We start from the raw sequence: 27,771 nt of genomic DNA, 5'->3' as shown, positions 1-27,771 counted from the left end.
TACATAACACGATAGGTGAGCTTATTGAGGCCCATCGCATACACAATACATACGTCTCGCGAGAACCACCACCGGCAGACACATCCTACACACCCTCGGTATCAGGATACCAGCCACGGATCCCACACAGCTCCAGGTCCCCCACCACATTCACCGCGAACTTCTTATTAAACCTCTCCCTAAAAACATGCACCCCACCTACCACGAACCCCGCCGCAGAGCTCGCGCACGGGCGCTCCACAAACACTATGGCACGGAACCGGATGCTGTGTGAGTGGATGCCGCATGCACAGGTGAGGACGCGGTTGTTGCCATCACGAACCCCTCCCTACAACCGATTACCACCCTTCACATATCCCCAACTGCCACTTCGGAGGAGGCTGAAGAGGCCGCTATTGCCCTAGCTATTACGCGCACGAAGGCCCGGTATATATTATCGGACTCTAAAACTGCGATACTAAATTTTGCTCGCGGGAGAGTTCACGTCCCTGCATTTCGCATACTGAACTCCCACGCTGCGCACCCGCCCCGCCACATAGAGCTCATATGGGTGCCTGCCCACTCTGGGAATCCTGGAAACGAGGCTGCCAACGCTTTAGCCCGAGGTTCTCTCAACCGGGCACCGGCGGCCTCCGATCCAGGGTTCTCACGGGAGCGCATGCATTCATTCACTGAACTGACACAAGCCTGCAAAGCCGAGCGTCGACTCTACCCCCCACCCCGTCCCTCCCTCGACAATTATCACCAAACACTTAGGAGGCGGCTCCAAACACGCACCGTACCCTCCCCTTATATATGCTCGCGCTACCACCACGTCCACACCGACCCGTCCTGTACCCTCTGCCTCCACCCCAAAGCCACTCTCGATCACATCCTCTTCCTCTGCCCGGCGGATCCTCCTCCGCGGGGGCCTAGAGCACCTTACTACTTGGGAGGCTTGGGAGACCCTACTGCGCTCCGAGGACCCGGCCAAGCAAGCCATCGCCACAGGCCGGGCTGCCAGCGTCATGAGTCTCTGGGACATGAACGTTTGAGTGCAGTGGGGCCGTGCGGGGGCCCAAGGACCTGCGTGTGCGCAACTCCCCTGTGTGCAATAAAGTTATCACCACCACCACCTGCATTTCGACGGGGGCGAAATAGAAAACGCGCGTGCATGTAGATTTTGGGACACGTTACAGCTGAACATCACGGTGTCAAAAGTAATCCGGAGTCAGCCACGACGGCGTGCCTCATAACACGATTGTGGTTTTGGCACGTACAGCCCCATAATCCAATTCAAGTTTAATACTTCTGCCATGGTGGGATGTGCCATGTGAGGCAATTACATATGCTCAACCCTCTCGATCGGTAGTAAGGAAAATGCGCACAACGCCTCAAGCAAACACCTCTCCCTTTGTGTTCTGTGTACTACACAGACAAACAGCAGTGGTGCACGCAATGTAACGTACATCAACTCGCCACTCTCGTGTTAGTCTAAACGTTGAAGAAATTAAGCTTTTCCGTCAACATCACCGCTAATTATCGTCAAAGCATCCAGCATGGAAAGTTTCGCTTACCTACTTGATTCCCACAGTGCAATGGATCTGCATAATTTTCCTACATATGCTTCTATTATTTGACCTGTTTTACTGCCGAATCCTGTTATTCAACGCTTCACTGATAAATATGCATATATATATATGAGTGTGTAGGTGTGAGTACACCTTATGAGCCTCCCTCGTCCCCCCTCCTGACCTGATGAAGGGAGACATGCAGATGATCCGTTAGTAAATGTGGTTCAAGGTCGTTAACGATTATTCGTACGCTAAGCGCAGCGCTGAACGGCAGGCTGCGAAACGCGGCTGTGTGTATAAACACTACGCTCCGATGCGCGACTTTCGCAAGCGTGGCCATATTATGCTGATCACGCTCGTTTGAAAGGCGCGGCCTCGCATGTGTGGTATGCGCGCGCGCACCGCTGTCTTCGCGTTAACTGTGTGAATCAGAGCGTCTAAACACCCGCGCTCGCCCAACTCGGGGCGTCGACTGCGCGAGAGGGAAATAACATGAAAATATCAAAACGGCTTTCCGCAGTTTTCTTTCTCGCCCCAGCGGCGATGCGTTCTCCGCTGCCGAGCGTAGGCGTTCGTACGCGCACGCAGCGATCCGGCGGCGACAGCGGCACGGCCATCGTCATCAGCGCCAGTAACAACTTTCGGCTACTGCCGCTGCTGCTAGGCAGCTGCTGTGGTGCGGTCCGTGTGTTTGTGGAGGCGGTAGTGGTTGTGTTGCGACCGTCCGTCTCCGGGCGACTGACAAAAAAGACAGAACGACACCGCGACTGTCTGCGGCTCGAGGATAAAGTGCACACAGACGGCCGGGGCTCCCGAAACGAGCCCAGTTTCCACTCCACCATGTCTACGCTACCGCTGCCCAAGGCGCTGACGCAGCGCAGGACCAACAGTTTGGATCAGGAGAAAGAGAACTTCGAGAAGTCCCAAGTGAGTCTCGCCGTTGCTCGATTTGCGGAAACACGGACCCCGCGATTGGGTTCCGTCCATTCTCGGTTGCGTTTTGCCGGTCGAGCATGACGCCCAGTGGAGAATGAGCTGGGCAGCAGCGGTTTTGCTTGTTTTCGGGGTCAGCGTGAAACTCAATGCTGCGGAGGCGGTGTGACTTCCGCACGCCGGGGGCCGTTTTGTTTGGTGGAGCGGATGCGCTACGTCAATCATGTTGTTTACGTCGCGGCTTCGTGCGATATATATATGTGTGTGTGTGTGTGTGTGTGTGTGTGTGTGTGTGTGTGTGTGTGTGTGGTCGCGATTGCTGCCGCTAGCGCAGACAAACGCGCGCGAGTCATATCGAGCAACATGAAAGCCGCTGTGCCTGCCAGAAGAGATGATGTATGGTTTGTCATTCCTCTACGCTCAACACCCGTCCTTCGCAGAGCTCCCGCGGGGAACAATCGGGCAGCTGTACTACAATACGCGCGCGTGGGCGTCTGCAGACACTCCCTCTTCTACTGCATCTTCGCTCAGGCACGAACATTTAGGATGTCTCGGCCGTGCATGACTATCGCCGTCCGCGTCGAGCGATCGGGCTTCAGCCGACCGGGTCGCGCTTTATTTTTCCTCGTTTCGCGGCACTTCTTTTCAACGTAGGTTGCGCGCACGCTTGCTTGGTGCGTGTGCGGAATACGTTTCCGAGGAGCGGAGTGCCTCGGTGGATATCGTCGCCGCCTGAACGCCCGTCGCTATTTCGGGGGGTCGGCGACACGAGCCGGGGTGCGGCCGACGGGGTGAACAGTCTCGTCGTGGGCGCGCGGGCGTTTCACGCACCCGCGAGCCACGCGCGTGCGAACGCGCGCGTTGACTGCGCTGTGAAATGACCGTGGCGAGGGTAGAACGGCCGCGGCGGTCGCACGCGGTTTCTTTTTTTTCTTGTGCATGCCGTGCCGTTTGTGCGGTTATGTGGCAATCGGCGCGCTCTATCACTCAGTCCGTTCGCCGACTGCGTGTTGATAGGAGGATATACGCAAAGGCGTATACCGTGAGACGATCGAGTAAGTGCGACGTCTTGAGCACGCGCCGAACGCAATCGGCCTGTTCATAAAAGAATGTCGCGCGTTTGACCCTCTTTCTTTGATTGAGATCGCTATCTTATGCAAAAAAAAAAAAAATCTTCACTTTGAAAGGGTTTTATGGGTGGAAACGAAGCACCCTATCGACGTAACGATGCATGGAGGCAGTGCAGGCGGCGTTCTTTTATGGACTTTTTTTTTCTCCCAGCTGGGTTGCTGCCAGACACCCAAGTTGGGTCACCAAGAGCAATAGCAGAAATTCTTAAATTTGATAAACCGGTGTGTTTACGTCTCGGAAGTTACATCTCGGAATGGCTGGAATGCGGTTGTAATTTTTTTTCTTCCCGTTATTTAGCTTTGTGCTCGCAAGTTGTAAAAAAAAAAGTGGTATTGTGGTCAGCACGTGTCATGGAGAGGAAAGAAAAATTCATCATTTTGAATGGGCATTCGAACTTCGAATCAGTGAGTCCATAGGCGGAGAGTTTTCATTATTCCCGGTGGGGGAGGGGGGGAGCTTTCCAAACGTCATATATATATGTCATCAGCATATCTCATGTCCACTGCAGGACGAAGTTCTCTCAATGCGATCTCCAATTACCCCGTCCTGCGCCAACCGATTCCAACTAGCGCTTGCGAATTTCCTAATTTCATCACTCCGTCTAGTCTTCTGGTGTCCTTAACTGAGTTTCCCTTCTCTTGGTACCCATTCCGTAACCCTAATGGTCCGACGGTTATCTAGCCGGTGCATTACATGACCTACCGAACTACGTCTTTTTCTCTTCATGTCAATTAGAATATCATCTATACCCTGCTTGCTCTCTGATCCAAACTGTTCTCTTTATGTCTCTCAATGTTATGCCTAGCATTCTTTGTTCTGTCACTCTTTGTGCGGTCATTAACTTGTTCTCAAGCTTCTTTGTCAGTCTCCAAGTCTCTGCCCCATATGTCAGCACCGGTAGAATGCACCGATTATACACCTCCCTTTTCAATAAGGGTAAGCTTCCAGTCAGGAGCTGACAATGTCTGCCGTATGCGATCCAACCCATTTTTATTCTGCTATGAATTTCCTTCTCATGATCAGCGTTCCCTGTGTTTAATTGACCTAGGTAAACGTACTCCTTCACAGACTGTAGAGGCTAACTGGCGATCCTGAACTCTTGTTCCTTTGCCCGGCTATTCATCCTTATCCTTGTCTTCTGCATATTAACCTTCAACCCCACTCTTACATTCTCCCTGTTAAGGTCTGCAATCATTTGTTGTAACTCGTCTGCATTGTTGGTGAATAGAACAATGTCATGGGCAAACCGGAGGTTGCCGAGATATTCGCCATCGACGCTTACTCCTAAGCCTTCCCCCAGTTTAATAGCTTGAATACTTCTTCCAAGCGCGCAGTGAATAGCATTGGAGAGATTGTGTCTTCCTGTCTGACCCCTTTCTTTATGGGTACCTTCCTGCTTTTCTTGTCTGAAATTAGGGTAGCTGTAGAACTTCTGTAGATATTTTCCAAGGTATTTACGTGAGCGTTCTGTACTCCTTGATTACGTAATGTCTCTATGACTGCTGGTTTCTCTACTGAATAAAATGCATTTTCGTAATCTATGAAAACCATATACAGAGGCTTATTGTACTCTGCGGATTTATCGATAACCTGATTAATGACGTGGATGTGATCAATTGTAGAGTATCCCTTCCTGAAGCCCACCTAGTTGTTCCCTTGGTTGACTAAAGTCCAGCGTTGCCCTTATTCTATTGGAGATTTATATAATACTGGGAGTAAGCTAGTGGGCTTATAATTTTTCAATTCTTTAATGTCTCCCTTTGTGTGGATTAGTATAATGTTTGCATTCTTCCAGTTTTCCAAGCATTATGTCTCTTCCTTCTTTGATTAAATCGACTGTTGTTCTATCTTCTTCTGCCAATCTTCCTCGTTTCATGTCTTGCAAGGCCCTTCTGACCTCGTTGCTAGTTATAGGAGGAGTTTCTGTATCCTGTTCAATACTGTTGCTAATGGAGGTATCCTGACTCCGCTGGGTACTGTACAGGTCAGTATAGTATTCTTCCGCTGCTTTTACTATATCTTTGGGATTGCTGATGATATTACCTTGCTAATCTTTCAGTGCATACATCTCGGTTTATCCTATGCCAAGTTTCTATCTCACCGTTTTCAGGCTGCGACCACTTTTTACGGCTTCTTCAATCTTTCTCACATTATAGTTTTGAATATCACTTATTTTCGCCTTGTTGATCAGTTTTAACAATTCTGCAGATTGTATCTTATCTCTTGAGTTGGACACTTTTTTTTGTCGTTTCTTTATTAGGTCCTTTGTTACTTGGGAGAGCTTGCCTACTGGTTGCCTTGATGCCTTGCCTCCTACTTCAGTTGCTGCCTCTCAAGCCAGCCTAGTTACGATTTCATTCATTATCTCTATGTCATCTTCATCTCTCTGTTTCAAGGCTGCATAATTGTTTGCAAGTACCAGCCTGAATTTGTCTGCTTTTACCTTTACTGCTTCTAGGTTGACCTGTTTTTTCTTGACCAATTTTACTCTTTCTCTTTTCAAATCGAGGTGAATCCTAGCCCACACTAACCTACGATCACTGCACTTTACCCTCCCTATCACTTCTACATCCTGCACTATACTTGGATCAGCAGGAAGTATGAAATCAGTTTCATTTCTTGTTTCACCATTAGGGCTTTTCCAGGTTGTGGTGTCTTCGTGTCTCACAGAAGTACCGACCACCGTGGGTTCGCACTTAGTGAGCCACAGGGCCGCGTCAGCTGTCAGCCTCTAGTGCCGCTGCGCGCAGGCTCAGGCCGCAAAGAACTACCGAGCGACCCATGGAAGAACACAGTATTGTCCTGAGTTGACGGAAACCGTTTATTGTATCCGACGGCACCCAACACTGCACGAACACCACGCTCCCGGGGCGGTGGGGACCAAAGGGGTCCTGCACCCAGGGCGAAAAACACAGTCAGGGGCACTTCTAACACGTCGCTGCGAGATCACAGGCTCAAGCTGGGACATGCCGCTGGGAAACGTCCTGGCAGCTATGCTACTTGTTCTCGCGATAACCAATGGGCCAACTCGCGAGAGCTCGGGCAATCTCCTTCGGCTTGGGCCTCCGATAAGTAGTGCAGCTCGGCGTGGTACGACCTCGCGTGAGCACTAGGCACCCGTCCTTTGGCTTAGCGTCCGGACAGGATCAACATGAGGTACGCACTCCCCACACGGGCAAAGGCACCGTGCGTGAGCTCAGTCCTAGTCGCAAAGGTGTCGGCGGACGAGAGGAACCATGCACATACCTGGCGCAGTCCCAAAGAAAAAGAGACACGTTACCGTCATGACAGTAGCCACTAGGGGCCACTTCATGACGTCGTAGCTCTGCCCTCACTGCGAACCATGGCGAGTGGAGAGCCACCACTGACAACTGGTTCACAGTGAGGCGGCAGTGAGGCGGAGGGATTGCAGGAACAGGTGAAATGCGCCCATGCAATGGCGCGTCGAATTCCCCAAATCCCCACAAGGTCCACTTCCTGTTGCTAAGCTTCCTGGAAAAGGTGTTCATTATTCAAAGCTTATCCCTTTCTGCGAATTCCAGCAACATCTCTCCTCAGCGTTCCTAGAATCGACACCATAGTTGTCAATTGCTTGCTCACTAGCCTGCTTTTTCTGCACTTTTGCATTGAAGTTGCCCATTTACAGTATACGGAGTTTGCACTTTTCTCATCGCTAATTCAACATCATCATAAAACTGATCTACTTCATCATCGTGACTGGATGTTGGAGCGTAGGCTGGTACTACTTTTAATCTATACCTCTTATAAAGTTTGATTATGACAGCAGCTACCCTCTCATTAATGCTGTAGAATTCGTCATTGTTGCTTGCAGTGTCCTTATGGATTAGGAATCCTACCCCATATTGCTTCTTATCTTGGAGACCTCTATGGCAGAGGACATGGGAATTATTCAGCAATGTGTAAGCCTCACTAGTTCTTCTAATCTCACTAAGGTCGATATATCATATATATATATATCATATCATGCTTGAATTCTATTCTATTGAGTTCCATACTATTCGATTGAATTCTATTGAATATTCTATTCTATTGAATTCTATTCTATTCATATCATGATTCAATTCTCACAAACAGGGAATATATTTTGCCTTACAATACAAACAGGGTCACTAGACTGACATTCTCTCCATTGAGAACAGCCTTTCATTTATTTATTATTATTTTTAAAAAATGTAAGAATCGGATTTCAAAATGAGGCACAGGAGGAGCACTTGAAGCTAAAGGCTGCTAATAAGGTGTTAACCGTTTCTGTATGGAGGATGAACCAAGCTCATTGAACTATTACTTTATTTGACAATAGTTACTACTGTAAGATGAAACAAAAATTAGCTCTACAAACTAAAAGTGTACTTTACAGTTTTACTGAAGGATAGATCTGATTCAGTAGCGCTTGTGGTGCGTCTTTGTTCTGCTCGATTGTGTTTTTTTTTTTTTTTCGCTGCAGTTGAATATTGTTATATTAAGTTAGAGTTGCTCTCGGTCAATGGGTGTAACTGTTTTGTAGTATTATGGTCAACCTTTACCATCTCACCCGATTCTTTGTTTCGCTGAAGAACATTTACTTGCTGGAACTAGGGAACACGAACTGGCTTGTGCAAAGACGCTTTGACTTTCAATACAGTCCTGAAGATGGCTTGAACTCATCTGTTGTTCTGCACTTCTCTGTAACAGCACCAAGTGGTGAAGGGAGCCACTGTCAGAGACCTAGGCAAAAGGTGAATGCATCTGTTGTGGAGAATAATAAAAGATGGCTGGAGTAGTGTTAAGTTAGGGAGCACGCACAACAATAAAAGACACTACAGACATTATTATCTTAGGCTAGTAAACTTCTTTAATGTTTGATCTTAGGATGGATCTTAAAGGCCGGTAAAAAAACGCGAGAAAAGTAGAGGCAGTGAGCTCGGGGTCTCCAGCCACAAGTCCATTTCAAAGGAATGATAATAAAATCCAACCATCTATTTGAATTCTTTGATCCGTGACTGCCTTTGGCTGCCGCATAGTCTTGTGTGCAGTACCATGTTTCTGTTAATTGCCAACAAGAATGGAAAACAAGCCTCCCCAAGAACAGAATAGTGCAGTAATTAATGCTGCTTCCACAAAAGTCTATACGTTTGTACAAGACGTGATTATGTAAACCTATTTATGTTGTATAATATAGAAAGGTAATTATTGTTCAGTCAAACACACATTCTGTTACAGTCTCATAGTAAAAAGAAAAACTTAACTGTGCCATTTTCATGCAGCTTTTATGCATGGCATTGCTTTACAAATTCATCAGTCATTTGCACAAATAAAAAAATATTGCATCTTGTTCTATTTCATTTTTCCAACCTCCTGACCTCATACTCATCAGTAAGCAAGAAACACCCGTCAAGAATGCACGGATGACTGCGTGGGCCTGCTAGGCCTTCACGTGACACCCCAGTAGCGCAGGCCAGCTACTCTTTTTCGAGACACATCGGTGGCATAGGCTAGAGTGAGACCATTTGTATGACACTCGTCACCGAGACCACGACACCCGAACCCAACAGCACATATTCAAGTTTACATGGAACAGGTTTCTTGAAGAGCGGCACATACCGAGCTTTGCATGCCCAGTGACACAAATTGACATCAAAGAGGTTCATTGAAGTGTGGCGCATGTTTGGTTTCAGGTTTCAGTGACCCAAGTTGGGTTGAAAGAGGTTCATTGAAGAGCGGTACATAAGCAGTGGCACCTCCATAGTAACACATGTTGGAGTAAACAGGTTAATTGATCACGGGCACATATGCTATGTCACGTACTCAGTGACCAAAGTTGGCCACACGATTGGTTTCGAACCCAACTGCCTCGTCATAGCAGCCCAATGCTCAACCCATTAGACCATGGGCTACCCTGCAGTGACCCAAGTTAGCAGGAAAACAGTTAGTTACATACATACATACAGACAGTCTAACCCTGAAAACTGTGCGAAGTACTCCAAGAATGCTAACTGCATTAAAGCTGTCAATATTTCCTCAGGTCACTGCCATGAAAATCTTGAATATTCCTAATCTCAAACACCTCAAAATACTTTTAGACAAAATTGGTAGAAATAATGATTTTTTAGATATTATCTTTCCAATTTGTCGTTGCCAACAATACGAGAATTTGTCTCAAAAGAAATATGCCCAAATTTAAACAGGCAAAAATAAGGCTTTCGCAGACATCAATTTGCAAACATTTCTTGCAGCCTTGTTGAAGAATACTTATTCCTTCAGGTGAAGTTTAAATTGTGAAAAGAAAGGGCAGAAATAGGCTTGCTTGTGGTTAGCCATAACAAAATTACAAATGTTGCCAACATGCATGGAAGAAACAATGAAAAGTATACATCCCACACATAGGCATTGGCTACAGTGGAAAGCGCTAAGCTTGTGATGCCTAGTGGTACCTGGTTACTGCAAAGAATAAGTTCAAGATAAAATTATTACAATCACTTCTGAATAACAAACATGCACTAAATCATGAAAACAAATGCTCATCCCAGTCAGCCACAAACTAACAAAATAAAACATCCGTGAGCACTGAATTACAGGTTACCACTACTTACAAACCACCTAGCAATTTAATGGCATTGCCACTGGCAATCTGGCTGCCCCAGGAAAGATGCCAGCCATGCATAACAGTCAGCTGTAAGCTCTAAACTGACAACAAAACAAGATGGCATCTCTATGGCACATACTCAGCTTCAATATCAGCATGGCCCCAAGATTGGTGGCCCACACAATCTCAGAGGCCATAATATCGGCATTGTTCTCTGTCACCACTGTAATATCAGTTGTCAAATCTGTATGTTTGCGGTCATGTCAGAACTGCTTAGTGGTGACACCGTAAAATATTAAACCGAAAGTCATCATGCTTATTAATGTGTCGCAATACACGTGAGCAAGGGCGAGGATTTAAAAAAAGTTGAAGGTAGGAAGAGCAAGACAACCTTTAAGAAAATTTCACAGGCACTCTCACTGTTGCATCAACAGGAGTATCATTTGGCTAAAATGTTTATTGGTACATTGTTTATCATCTGTTCAGGTTTCATTTACCATGTTCAAGGTGCTGCCATACCACTTTATCGAATGCTCTCACACTTTCATAACAAAAACCTTACTCTAAGATGCCTATTGATATTACCCTATATATATGTTATTTTTGTTTGAGGACAAATTTACTTCCCTGCAATAAATATTTAATCCTTCTGCACAGTTCAGGAATTACAAGAACGGATTTACTCACATAGAAGAATTAAGGCAAACTTATTTACAGGGAAGGCATAAGATACTTGTTCGAATTCTAACGCCGTACATGTTACATCGTAGCGCACAGCTACATCATTCTCGGAGCACACTACATTCTGTCTGAGCACACATCTACATTCTGGCTGAGCATATGTACCAGCTCGCAAGGTGACTCCTTAAATCCCATCTGTCTTCCCTAGGTCACTTGCTAGGTAAACAGTTCATGTCCTAATTTGCCAATCCTGTGGTCATGTAGATGTTACAAAACTCCGCCTCCGAAGGGAATGTCCACACATCACATTTGAGAACTGTTACAAAAAACTTAAGGAAACAAGTTCAGAAATTTATCATAGGCCCAACAGGGTGTTTAACATAATTGTGGCTCGTACATTTCTGCAGTAGTTGAATTTTCATCACAAAAACGGCAGACTTCAGTGATTTCATTAGCTCTGTACTCGTTTACTGCAACAGCAGCATCCTCTAATAGTAGGCAACGTCAAGTTTGCTTACTTGCCTGCTTGTTTCTCAAATTATGGCGAAGAATAATTCAGTAATTGACAGTAAATATGCCTGGCATGAACAGTATAGGCCACATCCTTTCACAAGTTGCTGTGTTTAAGGCGTTATGCTTTTCAGAAGCCTTGATGAGTTATCTTGAAGTACCTTGCTGGGGCCATCCCAAGTCAAATGAAGCAATGCTACCTATAAAATTTTCACAAAAGGATTAACTTTTTCCTCAACACTTGCAGTGCTGACACAATGGTACCTCGGTTGCTGGGAACCATGTCAGCTAATATGTAAAAGCAATGGTGTTGTTGTTGTTGCAGTGTTGTGTTTGGCAGTGATGCCTTTGATGCCTCCAGTGTTGTTCTCTGCCAGCTGCGGGATTTTTGGCACATTCGCTGTTCTGGGTATGTGCCATGTTTGCAGCTCATTATAATTGTCATAGATACCTTATTTGTGCTGTCGACGCTATTTTCACAACCACAATGTCAAATGATTGCCCACCAATGCACTGCTACGTTCCTGAGAACAACTTCTACGTGATGCACATGATGCCATCGTTCTCTACTGCAGTGTTGCCTGTTGGGGGCTCCAAAATACATGCACAGGCAGCACCGCTCTCAGAGTTCGTGTGGAGAGCCAAACCTCACACGTATTACCAGACGTCATGTGCAGTGGTTATACAAGTTTGAATACCAGTGGTAGTAGGCGGTAGGCAGTTCTAAGCATTTATTTGACTACCGTCTGCACATTTTTCGTGTGTTATTGTATACCACCTGATGTGCTGCAACGACTTAGATGCTCCACCTTTATAATGAAAGTGTTATTATGATCCATTGCTATATTAGCAGGTCGTTGTTATTTAGAGAAACGTAACCTATGAGGTGACTGCATTATGTATCCTCTAGTAAGCTATTGGATTATGCAGGACAGACACAGACTCACTGGCAACACTGTTAGTGTCACAATTCCATTCTATGTAGGCCAACTCTCTGGTACTTGTGTAAAGAGCCCAGCTACTTTGTCTGAAGCGTAAAAATGTAGGGGCATTGTTCGACAGTTTTCCCTTCCTTTATTTGCCCTGTGGCAATGTTGAGGTTAAGTATGATGATGTAGTGAAATGAGGACACAATAACATAGATTACAGCAATGGTCATCGTCAATTGTAGTGAAAAGGACAGATGATTGAATAAAGCAAACCTAGTTCCGAGCTCTTAACTGCTCCTGCAGTAAAGGAAGAGATCTGCCAAATGGTAAAAAAAGGTTCTGCTCACAGCTTTCATGTGTATGGGATGAACAAAGCAGAGTGTGCCTCTCATTACATGCTGCAGTACAGCACATTGCTCTGGTTCATCATTAACAAGAACTGTGACATTTACGAAATCCTGCTTTCATGGAATAGGCGTGTTTTGGGTCACTGCAACGCAACCTCTGCCAAATGGCTTTGCACTATCTCAGTTATGCTTCCATGTCGCGAGTGCTTTGTGGTATCTCTAGTGCGGAGCACTGCTTGGTGCCTGTGGAAATATGTGTCTCTCAGATAAGTTAACCCTCTTATGCACCATTGTTCTGCTTATTGGAAACAGGCATAGCTAGGTAGCTCTGTTCATGGTACCTGATAAATATGAAAACATTGTGAAAAATTGCAAAAGGCAGTGCCATAGATATTTAAAACAAATTTTTGAATGCAAGCTTCACTTGAACCAGCCAATGCAGCACTTTTGGTGATAATCAGGGATAAACTCTGTAATTACCATCACAATTGCACTTTTGCTTTGTGGGACATGTTAAGCAAATCTGTTCAGCAAAATCTGCATGGTGGAAGTGAGTTCTTTTAATCAAAATTAGGTAGCCGTGTGAATGCATCAAAAAGCTGCAAAAGAAACCAGCTCAGATTTTATGTAGAAAAAGCTTCTAGCATAGGAAAAGCAAGGGTCAGAGTTGACTGAATGGGTTGACTGCAGAGGAGACTGCAGACCAAACATCACTCTTGTCCCATTTTTTTCCTTGCACTTGACCACCATTCAGAGCGGTAGCTCCACCAGGTATATGTGAGAACCAAGTTCATGTTCAACTAAGTATAGATGCGTGAGAGAGAACAAAGCATTGCTAGGTCTTGACTTAGAAAGCACACACAGTTCAGTTTAGTAGTCTTAATGAGCTGCCAGCTGTGGAATCTAGATTTACGTTCTTGTGAAAGCAAGGCGCTTGCATTTAAGTCTGCGACATTATTTTCTTTTTAATAGAGAAGCACTCTGTCGCAAGAGAGAAAGTTGTCCCTGTACAGCTTTGGTAAACAAGTTTCCACTCTCTCTTTCTCTGCAGGCTGTCAGCATCAGCAAAGCTGTGAACTCCCAGGAATGCCCAGTGAAAGAGAAGCACGTCAGGAGTATCCTTCTTTTTTTCCTTTGTGTCCTAAATTTTTCTCAAATAGCATTATTCACATCAGCATCTGCATGTTGCTGGCCTTTGTTCAGAGGAACTTTGTGGTTGCGGCATTACCCTCGCTCGACACACTGAGCTGTGCTTCTGTGATTCTGTGAATTAATGAGCTATGTTTTAGATGCCTTTTACTTTATTTGTAACGTATGAGCAGTGAAAAAGAAATATGTATTGCATGCCCTAAGCAAACGTAAATAAATTGAAGGCCTGCTGAAAATATTTGTAGAAAACAAAGAAGAAAATGGCTCCCGAAATTAAATTCGAAGTCTGGTTTAATATCAGTTCCGTCTGTCTTTTTTCCTCTTGTTCATGCCTTAAATGAAGTGATGTTCTTGCCGTTGGCGACTAACAGCACAAAACTCGATTTAAAGGGAAGTGATAAAGGAATCCATATTCTGGGTTACTAATACAAAACACTGCAAAGAAGCATTGCAGTGAAAAGGTGCAGCGTCTGCTCTGCCAGGTCTTTCGAGAAAGTCTGCCCACATCCTCCGCAGTGCATTCCCTCCTGCAGACACAAACACAGAACAGCACCTTGAAAATGTAAATGCAACAGGCATAATGTGCTGCTCTTTGTCAGTCAATGAGAAAGTGAAGTTTCTTTCGCCAGGGAACCCTCTCTGTCTTCTCTAGGTTGCTCACAACAAACGGTCAAGATTGGCATTCTTCAGCAAAGCTATCTCAAGTGTACGCATGCAGTTTAAACAGAGATAAACGCAACTATCATTGTTGCAAATGCCGTTGTATACATTTGTTTGCTTATATTGATAGACAATGCTTATCACTAGTGCCTCTCTAATCTTTGCACGGACTTTAGTCAGCCTTCTCTGTGAACCTTGAGGCGTTACGGACAGTATTGAGAAACACTTTTACTGACTGTACAGTCTTTGTCAAAAGTAGCGCATTTCATTTTATTTGCTTTAAGGGCCATTCGGATGGTGCAGAAGGGAATGGAAAGCAGCAACACGAGTCAATAGCATATAAACAGCAAGTTGTTTATTATAAATTGCAGACTTCAACATTGTGGCATCCTAAATTGAGCTAATGGCACTATTAGGCTAGCATAGATTAGAAGTGAAGATCAACAGTAAATATCTCAAGAACCTTAATTTTGCAGATGACATTGTCCTGTTCAGGGAAAATGAGGGGAAGGTGGGAGATGAAAATTCAAGACGATGAGCAAAATGAGAGCGAGGGGAAAGCCAAAGCCAATGTTTTGACGAGTGTACTTGTCTTTTTCTATCTTGAAAAAGACAAGTCTTTGTTGAAATGTTAGCTCCGGCTTTCACCTTGTGTTCGTTTTGCTCATTGTACTGTTCAGTGACACTGGGGATGAATCGCAACGAATGATTGAACTCCTTAACTGAGAAAGTGTTAGAGTACGGTTGAAAATTAATATGCAGTAGGCAAAGGTAATCTTCAACATCCTGGCAAGGGAACAGAATTCATGATTGCCAGTTAGCCTCTAGAGTCTCTGGAGGAGTATGTTTATCTAGGTCAATTACTCGTAGGGGACCCTGATCATGAGAAGGAAATTTACAAAAGAATAAAAGTTGGGTGAGTGCATACGGCTGGCATTGCCAAATCCTGACTGGGAGCTTACTGCTGTCGGTCGTTGAAAGGAAAAGTGGAACGAAAAATGTTAGGCGTAACGTTAAGAGACGGGAAGAGAGCAGTGTGGATCGAAGAGCAAATTTATATAGCTGTTTCCAATTGATATTAAGAGAAAAAATATGGAGTTGGGGGCAGGCCAATCTAATTCATAGGGCAGGTAACTGGCGACTACTAGAATTACAGAATGGGTGCCGAGGGAATGGATGCACAGTCGAAGACTGCAGAAAATTAGGTGGGGTGATGAAATTAGGAAATTCGCAGGCACTAGTTGGAATTGGCTAGTGCAAGACAGAGGTAATTGAAGATCACTGTGAGAGGCTTTCGTCCTGCAGTGGGCATAAAAAAAAAATAGGCCAATAATGATGATGATGATGATGATGAAATAGAGCTAGCAGATGCAGTAAGGGAATCACAGTAGCTGCTTGTCTATTGGAAATAAATTATTCAAATATACACGTTAGTTACAGATTAATTCGTGAAGCTTGAACTTCAACTTTGTCTGTTGTGTCCTTGCACAGTCACGCATGTTGGTAGGAGTTCTTGAAAGTTATTGTTTTAATTAAATTTCTGTTGGTGTTTGTGACCGAAGCTGCTACTTAGTCATTTAGTGTGGCTCCTGTTGACTGCCTAGCCCTCTTGTTGAGAACGACAGTTTCCATTTCTCTGTAGTTTTGAAGCATCAGCAGGTATTCAGGCGTCCTGGCTCTTGGCTAAGCACCTGTGCTTCTCTCGCATACACTCGGCACATGCTGTGACAGCTCCTCTAATTTTGTTGCTTGTAAGAAGGATTTAATTTGTGCCCCACTGACCTCTGTTTGCTTCCAAGACCTCTGCCATGCACTGATCTAGCTGATCAGTAAACCTGAGATGTGCAATGGTCTGCAGGATTGGGATTTCAGAAAACACTCAGACTCCCAAGGTGCACATTCAGGGGAAGGAATTATGAGTACTATGCACATAATCAGAGTATGTTGATGCAAAACAGATTTCAAAGGCTTCTGTGGAAGAGTGTCTATTTAATGGTTTTGTATTATCTCGTAGTACTTTAATTTTTTGGAAGCCATCTCCAGGTTCTTTCTCTTTTTCTTTTTTTCTCTCTCTTTCTTGAAGTCAAGCAAAAAGAATTGCAGGACAGACAAGAGTGCATAAAACTGGTATGAGTGGAGATGAAAAACGCACATTACAGGAACTGGTACTGTCATTATCGGGGATTAGACATGGAGTTACATTTCTCTGTTGTTTTCTTGCAGTTGTTTGCTGACTAGATGGAAGGGCTATTACGTGGACTTGGTGCTATGGTTCAATTGTACATTATGCTGTCCCATTTATCTGATAGACATCGAATTTGGAGAGATAGAGAGAGGAAATCTTTAAATTTTTTAAACAAATAACTCTTAGTCCGAGTATTTGTTTTCGGAGTCCAGTTGGTGGTGCCTTTGCCATTCCTCTGGGTTTGGCTATTTTCCTGAGCGCCACGATAATTCCCAGGCCTGATAATTGGCACATTCCACGAGAAAGGTGCCCACACCTTCTGGAGCCTGGTGATGAAGCTCCCATTGCAGGAGAACCCCATCGTCTGCTGGAAATGCTGCCACGTGGTGCATAAGCTGCTCCGCGAGGGATACCACCGGGTGGGTGGATGGCGGGGCATTTTGTCCTTCTCAACTTGCCCTTGTGCTTTCGAGGTTTGGCCTGTAAAAGTGAGCTATGGCATGGAATAAAAAATATAAGCTTGCTGACAAATCACAAAAGCAAGCTAAACGAGAAGAAAGAGAACTGAGGGGCCCGATTTTTAATCAAAAGAAGCATAATCATTTCGTTAATTCAATTAGAAAGCTAAACGTGTTTCACAGTGAATTCATAACTATAAAAAAGAGCCTAAAGGCTCGTTGCACGAAACTGCATGTGGAAGGACTCAAGTTCTGACGCTGCAGAGTGCTCGTGCCCGTCAGTAGCCACCGCAGCTGCAGATTGACGAAGTTGTGCTAACAAGGCACAGACGCTATGCACGTTCGTGTGGTCTTTTTTTGTTATAGCACCATCTAGCATGATCTCGGTGAACAATGGCTGTTGCTCGAAGGTTTCAGTGCACATCTTTTGATCTTTTTTGCATCATTGGACGTGAAATGCAAGAGGGTTCAGACAAGGTAACACGAAAGAGTGCGAACAAGAAAAAAAAGCATGATTCACTGTTTACAAATAAAAATTTCAAAAGTATAATTTGCCTAACGTGGGAGGGATTTTTTGTTTGTATGTATAATCGGGCAGCATTCAGAGGGTGCCGGTGCATTTTTGTTAAGTGCTCATTGCTGATTGCATGACACTACCACTATATTTCCCGGAAGTAGAACCACCTCAGAAATTTCCGCGCTCTGTTAGCTCAAGGTATTTAATAGCTACTAACGTAATGCAGGTGGGATTTTAAGATAAGCAATTATGGCCTGTCCACCAACAGCATGGTGTTGATTTTCTAAAACTTTTCTCTAAAACTTCATTTTCTAAAACCAAGTGTATGTTATGCATTCTTGACTGTTTGCGCTCTGTTTCCTCTTTGTGTACCCTATGTGCCTGTTACTGGAGCACGAGGTCGCGGGATCAATTCATGGCTTATGGCCGCCACATTTTGATGGAGGCAGCATGCAAAAATGCTCGTGTACCATGCTTTGGGTGCGTTCTGAAGAACCCTTGTTGGTTTAAACTGCTTTAGCGTTCCTTCCCCCCAGCTACAGAATCAGTCATTGTCAGGGAGTAGCTTTGAAACGGCAAACCCCACAATTAAATTTTTGCACATCATCTGCAATGATGCCAACGTAGAGATGCATATTTTTACAACTCAAAGCTGGCATGTCTCTCCACGTACTGGTGAGAGACAGCGCATGCTGTGGTTTGCCCTAACGGTGAAAAACAACACCACCATGCTCCTCACTGAGACCATAACATTTTTTTGTTTTGCTCCTGGTGTAAACAAAGTGTACTGCAAAGTACAACCTTGGTGCAAAATTTGAGCATGGAAGAAATAGGCAGAGGAGCTGTTTACGCCTGCCGTGCTTTTCTTGCACAACATGCGGTGCAAGCTTATAGTATGGCTGTAAGATGTATTGGGCCCAGATTTTAACTCCTCGAAGGGTTCACACGATTTTCATTTGCATGTTTCGTTTCTTAATTGTATGCTGGAGAGATGCGAGTGACCTCTGTTGCTTACTGCAGGCAATTCCCGACTCCCTCCGCTATCGCCAGACATTCCTGGAGTACGGCAAACTTTGGGTGAGTGCGGGTAACTGACATCTCCTGAAAATGGTCGCTTGATTTCTTTTTAAAATATTAATCGCACACAATAAGAAAACACATTAAGGGATGTTGATTGAAAGAAATTGTAAGGCTGCATACTCATATAATTTGATTGATTGATTGATCGATCGATCGATCAATTGATCATATGTTACAAGGCTTTAGAAAGTTACTCGTCAGAATAGGAGACACTACTGCTGTGTTCGGGTCAGCCTTTGTGTGGCAGCGTTCTGTGATTAACAGAGTGCAGAGTGAACTAAGACTCCCCTAATATATTTTTACGAGACTGCAGAAATGAAATGTATTAGGCAAGGGTGTTATTACACTAGAACACCATTAGCACCACAAGGACAGGCCCTTGGCAGTGTTATGGCTCATATAATGTATTAGTAGGGTTTCTGAATTATTTAGCCTGAGTAATAGAGATGGTCCTTTGCTGCTCACCATTTCATCCCTACAGTAAGGCCTTTGTCTTCTAAAAATTTCAGTTTGTACTCATTTCCTCCTTACTTTCCATACATTATAGTGTCTATGTGCATGTGCTTGTGTGTAAGAGTGGGAGGGGGGTTCATTTAGAGTTCTGCAAATGCCTTATGTTGAGTGCACTAGCAACTCAAGAGAGGTTGTGCCAGGTATGCTGTAATTTTTCATTTTTATGAAAACGCTTCACTTTGGCATTGCAGAAGGTCAGTACAGTAGCACTACTTCTAATAATTCTCATGGCTCTGTTGCTTCCTCAATCTTTCTAGACTGTAAAGAGATGTGGCATTGGTAAGACACAAGTAAGACATAGCTTCTTGCTTCTTGAATCACATGTGCATTTTTATTCACTCTGAGTTTTTGTTGTGATCCAGCATCATCAATAGCTGTCAATCAAAATTTGGCATTCACATGCTGCCTTATCTGCCAGTCCCCGTGCAGCATTTATGCACTGCAAATGGGTGCTTTTTCTAACACACCAGCTTCATTTGTGGCAAATGTGTGCATCGGTTTGTTATAAGTACATTTCTCAGTGTGAAGTTATATTGCTCATGCTTATTTCAGCTTCGTAGTACGAAGACTGCATTCCTTTTTCGTATTTCATTAGATATATACCTTTTTCTTTATGTTATATTTCATACCAGGTATTTTCTCAGACCATACAGAATTTTTAAATGGTACCTGTGGCAGATAGCAGGATTCTAGTTATTGTGCTGTATAACTCAATGAGGCAGACATTACTTGGGCGAGACATCAAAATGCATAATTGACTAACTTTAAAAATTCACTAATGAGCTCTCACAGGAATTTCTTTGTGGCACAATTTACAAATTGCAATTAATGAGTTCGCAAGACATATCCGCTTTGGACAAGTTTTCAGGATGACACTAGTTTCGAGGTATGCATTCCCAAAGTGTGCTATGAAATACCTCGGCATTCCAGTTACTTTTGTGCTTCAGTGCATGAAAGTCCTTTTTTTTATGTCAGTGGGACAATAGTGCATTTCTACTGCAAGTATCATCATCATCATCATCATCATATGTACTTTATTTCTCGTCCGAGTGAGGGGAGACTGGGACTAAAGGCACGAAGGCCTGACAGAGGTCCTAGACCCCACGGTTACAACAGCGGATAAAATCAGTACAAATTTATACACATATAACGTACGTACATTTCGCACAAGAGATCATAATTTCAGTAACAAAAATTATTGCAATATTTGTTCGTTAGAACCAGTAAGCCGCACAAACATTAGCACAAATTCTATCAGTATGCACCCTTTGTTAGGTCATACATGCCTACACACAGATGCAATAAAATGAAAATGTTAATAATTAGTGAAAGCAAATGTCATCGGCGAGTAATAATGTATTAAGCTGTCTTTTGTAGGAGCTTTCTGAAGCACTAAAGTTTAACAGTTCTCCTACCTTGTTTACTATTTCTGTTGACTGATATATGAATGTTTGTTTACCATAATTTGTTCTTGTTTTCGTTAATTGTCTGGTATTCCGGCGCAGTGAATAACGAGGTATTTTATCGTTGTCTATCTTGGTGAATAATTTTTGTTTGTGTGTGGTCATCAGCAGTTTCTTATAATATATTCTGTCTGCTCGAAGAAGGGAGTAGCGTTGAAATAATGTAGCTGTTTCAAGGTCTACAAAACGGCCATGGTAATTGCAGTATATACGAAGGATTCGCTTCTGTAAAAGAATTAATTTGTTGTTGTTCGTTTTTGACGTTGTACCCCAAACCAGGACCCCGTAGCAGAGTTCAGAGTAAAGGAGAGTATTGTATAACTGTTGTTTGAGCCAAAGCGGAATCAGCTGGGTTATCCTGGTAATGATACTGACAGATTTAGAAAGGTCATTGCATAGCATCCTTATATGCGAACTCATGGCATCAGTATCATGGCATATAACTCAAAATCCGTGTGATCCTTAGAATTTTTGCCAAGTCGGTGTGCCTTTAAACTCGCTGGCTTCTATTCCTAAATTGCAATACATGCTCTAATGAATGATAAAGTTAATTAGTGTATTGTCTAATTAGTAGATAATGCATTCGAATTTCTCATGCGAGAGAGATGTCCACTGCTTTGAGTAATCAAGCTGCTAAGTTTGAGTGCACGGGATCAAATCGCGACCCTTGCAGCCACATTTCGACGGGGGTGAAACAAAAAAATGCCTGTGTACCATGCATTGCGTGCACGTTGAGGAACCCAAGTGGTCAAAATTAATCTTGAATCCCCCACTATGGTGCGTCTCACAAACATATCGTGGTTTTGGCACGTAAAACCCCACAATTAAAAAAAAAATTCCAGGACTACAATTGGGTTATCTGCCACAGGCGATCATTAATAATTCTGTATGATCTAAAAGAAAGCACCCTGTATACAAATGACAAGTGAAATGGCAACATTACTTTTGTTGTGTTAAATAAATTTGCAGGGCCTGCTCAAAGAAGGCTACGGAAAGCTGATCCAGTGCTACTGTCGCCTCATCGTAGCAAAGCTCAATTTTCACTACAGGGTGAGCATTTTTATGCATGAGTAAAATGCTTGGTTGTGGGCACTGCAATGTCACACCGCAAAATGCGTGTTGGTTTTGTTTCACAGTATACATTTTTCCATATGCATTGAAAGCTTGTCAATGCATCAATCGGAGTGCTGGAATGGGTGCTTCATATTTGGCAGAAGTAGTTTGCATTGAAGTGCAAATAAATTAAGGAAGTTACTGGGCCTGGTGCCTCCCCAGCTTCACTACAATAGTAGTAGTAGTAGTAGTCACTACTTTCAGCTATGTAGATGCGTACAGACCTCTAGCGGATGAGACCATCATTGTTTGTGAATGCATACAAACGTTGCTTTGCTTGTTTTATTTTAATTTTTTTTGTGTACCGCAAACAGAATGTTGTGAAAATTTTTTTTTACGAGAAGACACGAGTCACAGGAATTGCAAGTGTTCAATTTTAGCTGTACAAGTGTCCAGTAGTCTGGACAGAGCAGAGGCACCGACTTGGGGAGAGGATGGGCCTGTCTTGCCCGTTCCCTACATGTTCGCCTGGCCCTCGCCTTGTACACCGAGTTACTCGCGTGGCATCGCCTGTTGTGCTCAGTGTATTGGGATGAAACAAGGACATATCTTAAGCTAGGTCAACGCTTGAGACATTTAAAAAGTTTTAAGATTATTCTGTTCAGTTTCATTCATCCATACTTGTGTGGCGTGTGCATAAACAAAGTGTGCGCACATCAGGGTGTATTTGTCTTGGCAGTGTATTTGTTTTCCAGAGAACACAAGATAAAAGAGATTTGAGGTATCTCTAGAGGTCTAGACAACATTCAGAAATAAAAAGAAAGAGAAAGGAAAAGAAAAGTTTCATTAGATCATTTCAAGTTGGCAAGAAGAGGATGCCTTTGTCCAGTTACTCTGCCTCTAGAGGAGCGCAGCTGTCATATTTTGAAATTTTTTGCTTGAAGCTTAATAGTGCAAGCTCAGCTTCCTTTCTTTCATTTTTTTTTCCTCTTCAATATACCTAGCTGTGGCATAGTGGTGTTGTACAGAGTAACATCGCTTATGATGAAGTTTCTGCATTGCTTCATACTGTGTTGTTCTCTTTTATTGTAGTGTGTTGTTACAATAAAATCTCACTATAACGAAGTGGACATTACAAAAATACCTTTATGTCTGTTATTCCTTATTTTAATTGTTATTTATACAGTAATGCAGACTTTGCACCGGTCCAAGCAGGGTGGATACAAAAGCATTTGAGTAGGAAACAACAAAAATGTAGCACATGTCAATCAGTATTAGGTTGTATTGGGTTCGGCATTGAGTTGCACTAGTTAATAGCTCATGGGGAAAAAGGAATACTAGAACACTTTAGTACATCCAAAATATAGGGCTAAAATGTGGGGTTGGTGGTGCTGTATCTGCCTAGTTGTTAAGGGTTTAATGTATATTGATGGCTGAATAATTAATTTATTACTAATAAATGCAGCAAAAAAGTTAAGGTGCGAGTTTTTTCTTTATAAAGCTAGCAACTGTATACCATTAGTTACCATAAGTTCTTAAAAATAATCATACTGTAAAAATTTTTAAAAAATCTAACTGCTTTTCTCTGCACTCTTTCAAGCTTTTTAATGTTAAGCTCTGTATAGGGATACTATACTATGCATGCATACTTAAGCATCGGCTGAATAAAGGATGTTAATTTGTAGCCAAGTAGAGAGGGTTTATGAAAGATGTTGCGCATACGTTGCCTATACAAATCTTTGATGATAGATTGTTAGTAATGGTGGCTCCCGAGTGCTTGTAGTTCGTAACTTCTTGTAAATCTGATGAAGCTATCTTATAAGCATGCATTAATGTCTTTTTTCTGCATGTAATTTGTAAAATAACACTTTTTTCCATGTTCAGGAGCATTCTCTTATATTGCACCATTCTGAAATGTTACATCTAAAATAAGCATATATTTGTTACATACTGGTATCGATGAGAAATGTCTTAAATTTACTTCATTATGTCCATGCATATTATATTGGGAGTTCGACTGTGAAGTTGTTGTTTTCTCATTCTCTTGGTCATGTGGCTATCTAGTGCAAATGTAAAAGCTCATACAAATCAGCCTTTCCTCCTCGACTCTCTTCTCCACACAGAATCCAAAGTTTCCAGGTAACTTAACAGTAACAGATGAAGCCTTGGATGACATAGGCGAAGGAGATGTCAACGTTTTGTGAGTAGCCTCGTTATGCATTTTACTTACTCGTGTGGAAGTTGTGTTGCTTTTTTTTTAATTTGCAGTTTAGACAGGGGTATGGATCTTTGACAACTGCTCTTGCTACTATCTGCAGACACTTTGTACTGCAACTTGAATAGTCTACAAGCACTGATGACTTGCAGGGAACACCTTTATTAAGTCGCCTGTGTCATTTTTATCATTGCTCTTTCTGAATTTAGTCTACTGTGACACAGATTTTGACACAAGTGCCCCTTTGTGAAGCCTTTGTTTTTCAAATTGGAAGTTCCAAGATAAAGAGGCCCTACACGAGTAAATATGTTGTCTGCAAGAAAACTGTCATTGCACATGGCTAGATGCTCATGAAGCATAGGAGTTAATACAGGAAAAAAGCACCCTGAAATTTAGCAAGCTTAAAACCTTTCAATTTGAACATTTACGTGTAAGCTTACCAATGTTTCCTCTTTGAGGCAAACAAATGTACAAGAAGAGTTGTGCTGGAAATGGAGTTGAGAGTGTTTAGATAAACATATTTTCAGCATAAAGTAATAGGTGCACAGCACATCTGACTTGATCATGGCTGAATTAGCATTTCTTTTTTCTCTACATACGTGTATAGAATGAAGCACGTTTTTGTCCTGGAAGACATTTCTTTACCCCTGTTTTCTGTACATTTACGCAACAGCCTCCAATAACAGTGTTAGGGAAGAAATTAAACTGACAGTTTAGCACAAAATATTTGCTTGTTAGAGTGATGTGTCTGGTTGCAATGCGATTATAACCTGAAGAGCAGGTCTGCAAGCGTAACGCATATAACAAAGCTAGGCCATGACAGTACTACTGTAATGAATTCAGATGCACATGGGCTATTTTATCCCCAAGGTTTTTGACACCCGTGACACTTGGAGTTGTAATGCAACTCTGAGTATGAGCTTAACTGTTGTTGTGGCACACAATTCCTTCAAGTGCGAGGAGGTTGTCAATTTCTGTCCTGCTTCGTGCAGCACAATTGAGCAGGCAGCGTATCCTGCGCGCCTGTGCTGCCGAGGTACAGTAAGCAGTGTCACACACTACCGGTTGTTCTAAGAGGCTGCTGGATGGTACACGTATTTCTAGTGTAGTCCCACCCTCGTTGCTAAGTTGTGTCTCAAGTTACATACTTGCTCCAAGCCCGTCACCAGCTGAAGGCGGCCTTTATTTCAAACAACTCTCGTATGTATGTGATATTGCCACTCTTGGTTTCAAGGTGTCCGACTGCTAGCAGCGCCACAATACACTCAATCTTGTACTGCAGCAGTCAAGTTTAGCAACACTTTGTAATCCCTCTTCTCTCTCCAATTTTAAATAAATCATTTCATGGTCGGCCCTCGAAGGAGCAGGTTGCCGTTTCCTTCTGTGGCGCACCCTTTAGGCCTCACTTGTTAGGCCTCACGTCCGGCCGCCCCGTCGGCCTTTGGCAAACCCGCTATGGGGATTTGTCCAATATATTGGACATTCAGATATGAGACAGTACTCCTGTGACAAGGCTTCCATCCTCATAAAACCGCGCTGTCCAAATTATTGGACACCTGCTTGCGCCATCTATGCAGCATTGATGAAAATACATCGTTCAAATTCCCGCCGAAACAGTTCCACAATGGCGGCATTCAGCGGCGCGGCGTTTTACGGCAGCTGCCGGAGAAGTAAGCACCGTTTCTCGCATTTCTACCTGCTTTTTGGGCATATCTTTGATTTTCTATTAAAGTTAATATAACAGCGTACGCGCACAATACAAAATTTAAACTGTTCGTGTGCTCACGTTTTTTTACGCTTCCTTTGATTTCGTGTGTCCATTACGTTGGACGCTAGGACTCAACTCGGTTAGTTTGACCGCACTTTTGCCATGGCCTTGTTATGAACAGCAGGCGAGTACTGTTGGCATTTAGCGGCTTGTGGATGAGATCGCGTCTCTTTTTTCTTTAGGGGACCGGCGTTGCGTGTCGGATGAATTAAGCCGATAACTTTTTTCAATCCATTGCTTGGACCCGCAAGACACCAGCTGTCGCAGGTGGTCTCGTAAGGGAAAAGCATATCGATATCCCTCTACCAGATATTGTTTGCATGTACAACGTCAACATGGATGGTGTTGACAAAGCAGACTGAATGATAAGTTACTACAGGATTAAAGCACGTGTCAACAAGTGAACAACCAGAGCCATCTTTTGCTTCTTCGACATTGCCCTCAACAACACCTGGGTGAGGTAGACGCGGGACATACGCTCCCTAAAGAAACAGCGGAAAGAAATACTCAAATGTATGCAGTTCCGCCATGCAATCTGTTGCTGAGACTCTTGTGGCTCAAGGGAAGAAGCAGGATGAAACGGAGAGTGAGAACGAAGCCCAGTGGCATCCGCCATCAAAGCAGGCTTGACTGTCTCCTGGAGAAACCAAAGAAAAGAGCACTATGCACTGCTCAATGGTGGCAGGCACTGCAAACGCTGCCCGTTGCAGACTACAGGGCTGCGACATTATTATTGCACCAAATGTCGTTATTTTGCACCAAATGTCGGCTCTACTGCTGCATCACCAAGGACAAAAAGGTGTATTGAAATTGCCCACAGGAAGTGAACACAAGAGAAGTATTTTTGTTGAGCAGAGGAATGTTCTTTTTATGTACTGTACCTTATTCACTACTTTGCCTTTCAACTTATTAAAATATTTTTGCACACGAGTTTGAGCGCAATATCTGCGGTACGTCATTACGTGCGCGCTGGGTGAAAAAAGACCAGGTAGCATCCCAGTGTCCAATATATTGGACATCGCGCTGAGCTGAAACTATCAGGGCTATTGAAAAACTATTTAACACTTTTCACCTTCATAACCCTACTGATTTATTCTGAAAGTTTGGGAAAAATCTGTGCACCCAAATGCATCCCGGGTCTCGGGAGATACACGTGCACTAGTGGTGCAATCTCTTGACAGGGACACACTCTGTAACACAGAGGCACCTAGTCTCGCGTGTTCAACATCACAATTAGCAGTATGGATTAACAATAGATAAATAAAGGTAGCTGGTATTACGACTGTGTGATAAAAGGTAGAACTGAAGTTGGACGTATAATGCAGTGTGTAGAGCAGGTACATAATCCGTGATCTTTTAAATTGACACTGTGGGGGCCAAGGGAAGGGAAATGCAGTCAAGGATGGTAGGACATTAGAGGGACACATGAGATAACACATTTTGCAGGCAAAGGATGGAGTCTGGTGGCTCAGGACAGGGATGATTGTAGGTTGCGGAAGAGGCCTTTTTGCAGTAGACCCCAAATGGATGGATGATGATGTTAATTGGCAGAACATGCTAAATGTAAATGACTTTCCTTTCTTTTTTCATTCAGCTTCCAACTGACGTGTGAGATGTTTGACTACATGGATGAGATCCTTGCCCTTCAGCAGGCAGGTGTGTGGTGTTTTTGCCATTAGCATTATTTAGTTCATGCTAGTGTAATGATGTTTGGGAGTGTTTAATTGCATTAATGTTAAGGAAGTATGAAGGCCTATTACCTGACAATTTGCAAGCAGCTGCACCTGTTAGTATAAATTATTGATATGGTTCATTGTGGGAGCTAATTTATCAATGTATTAATGCATTTACAATGCCTCCAAAGCTTAGTGCTTCAAAAGGATGCCTTCTCCAGTCATGTCCTTGCAGTTCTGTTGAGATTCTTCAGCATTTGTGGCATTGATTGCTGCATGCGCGCTATGCAGTGCTTTTAGGGAAGTCAGTTTCTTTTTGTTTTTGCATACAATTGCTAAAAACTAACACCCACAAAACACACTTGTCAAA

General features: G+C 43.5%; 1 protein-coding gene across 1 annotated transcript in view; it reads left to right on the top strand.

Annotated features, from left to right (window-relative positions):
* Positions 1–2,169: 2,169 nt before the first annotated feature.
* Positions 2,170–27,771, top strand: part of Hip1 (Huntingtin interacting protein 1) — a 122,205-nt gene continuing 96,603 nt past the window's right edge. Inside the window, exons 1-7 of the mRNA XM_075686550.1 lie at positions 2,170–2,480; positions 13,719–13,782; positions 16,938–17,080; positions 18,657–18,713; positions 21,662–21,742; positions 23,869–23,945; positions 27,323–27,384. Coding sequence (XP_075542665.1) covers positions 2,394–2,480; positions 13,719–13,782; positions 16,938–17,080; positions 18,657–18,713; positions 21,662–21,742; positions 23,869–23,945; positions 27,323–27,384 — 571 coding nt within the window. The 5' untranslated portion in view covers positions 2,170–2,393. The remainder of the gene's footprint in view (positions 2,481–13,718; positions 13,783–16,937; positions 17,081–18,656; positions 18,714–21,661; positions 21,743–23,868; positions 23,946–27,322; positions 27,385–27,771) is intronic.

This window comes from Dermacentor variabilis, chromosome 3 (genome assembly GCF_050947875.1).
Source record: "Dermacentor variabilis isolate Ectoservices chromosome 3, ASM5094787v1, whole genome shotgun sequence".
Lineage (NCBI taxonomy): Eukaryota > Metazoa > Arthropoda > Arachnida > Ixodida > Ixodidae > Dermacentor > Dermacentor variabilis.
Note: the sequence above shows the minus strand (reverse complement) of the source record. Positions and strands in the feature narration are given on the sequence as shown.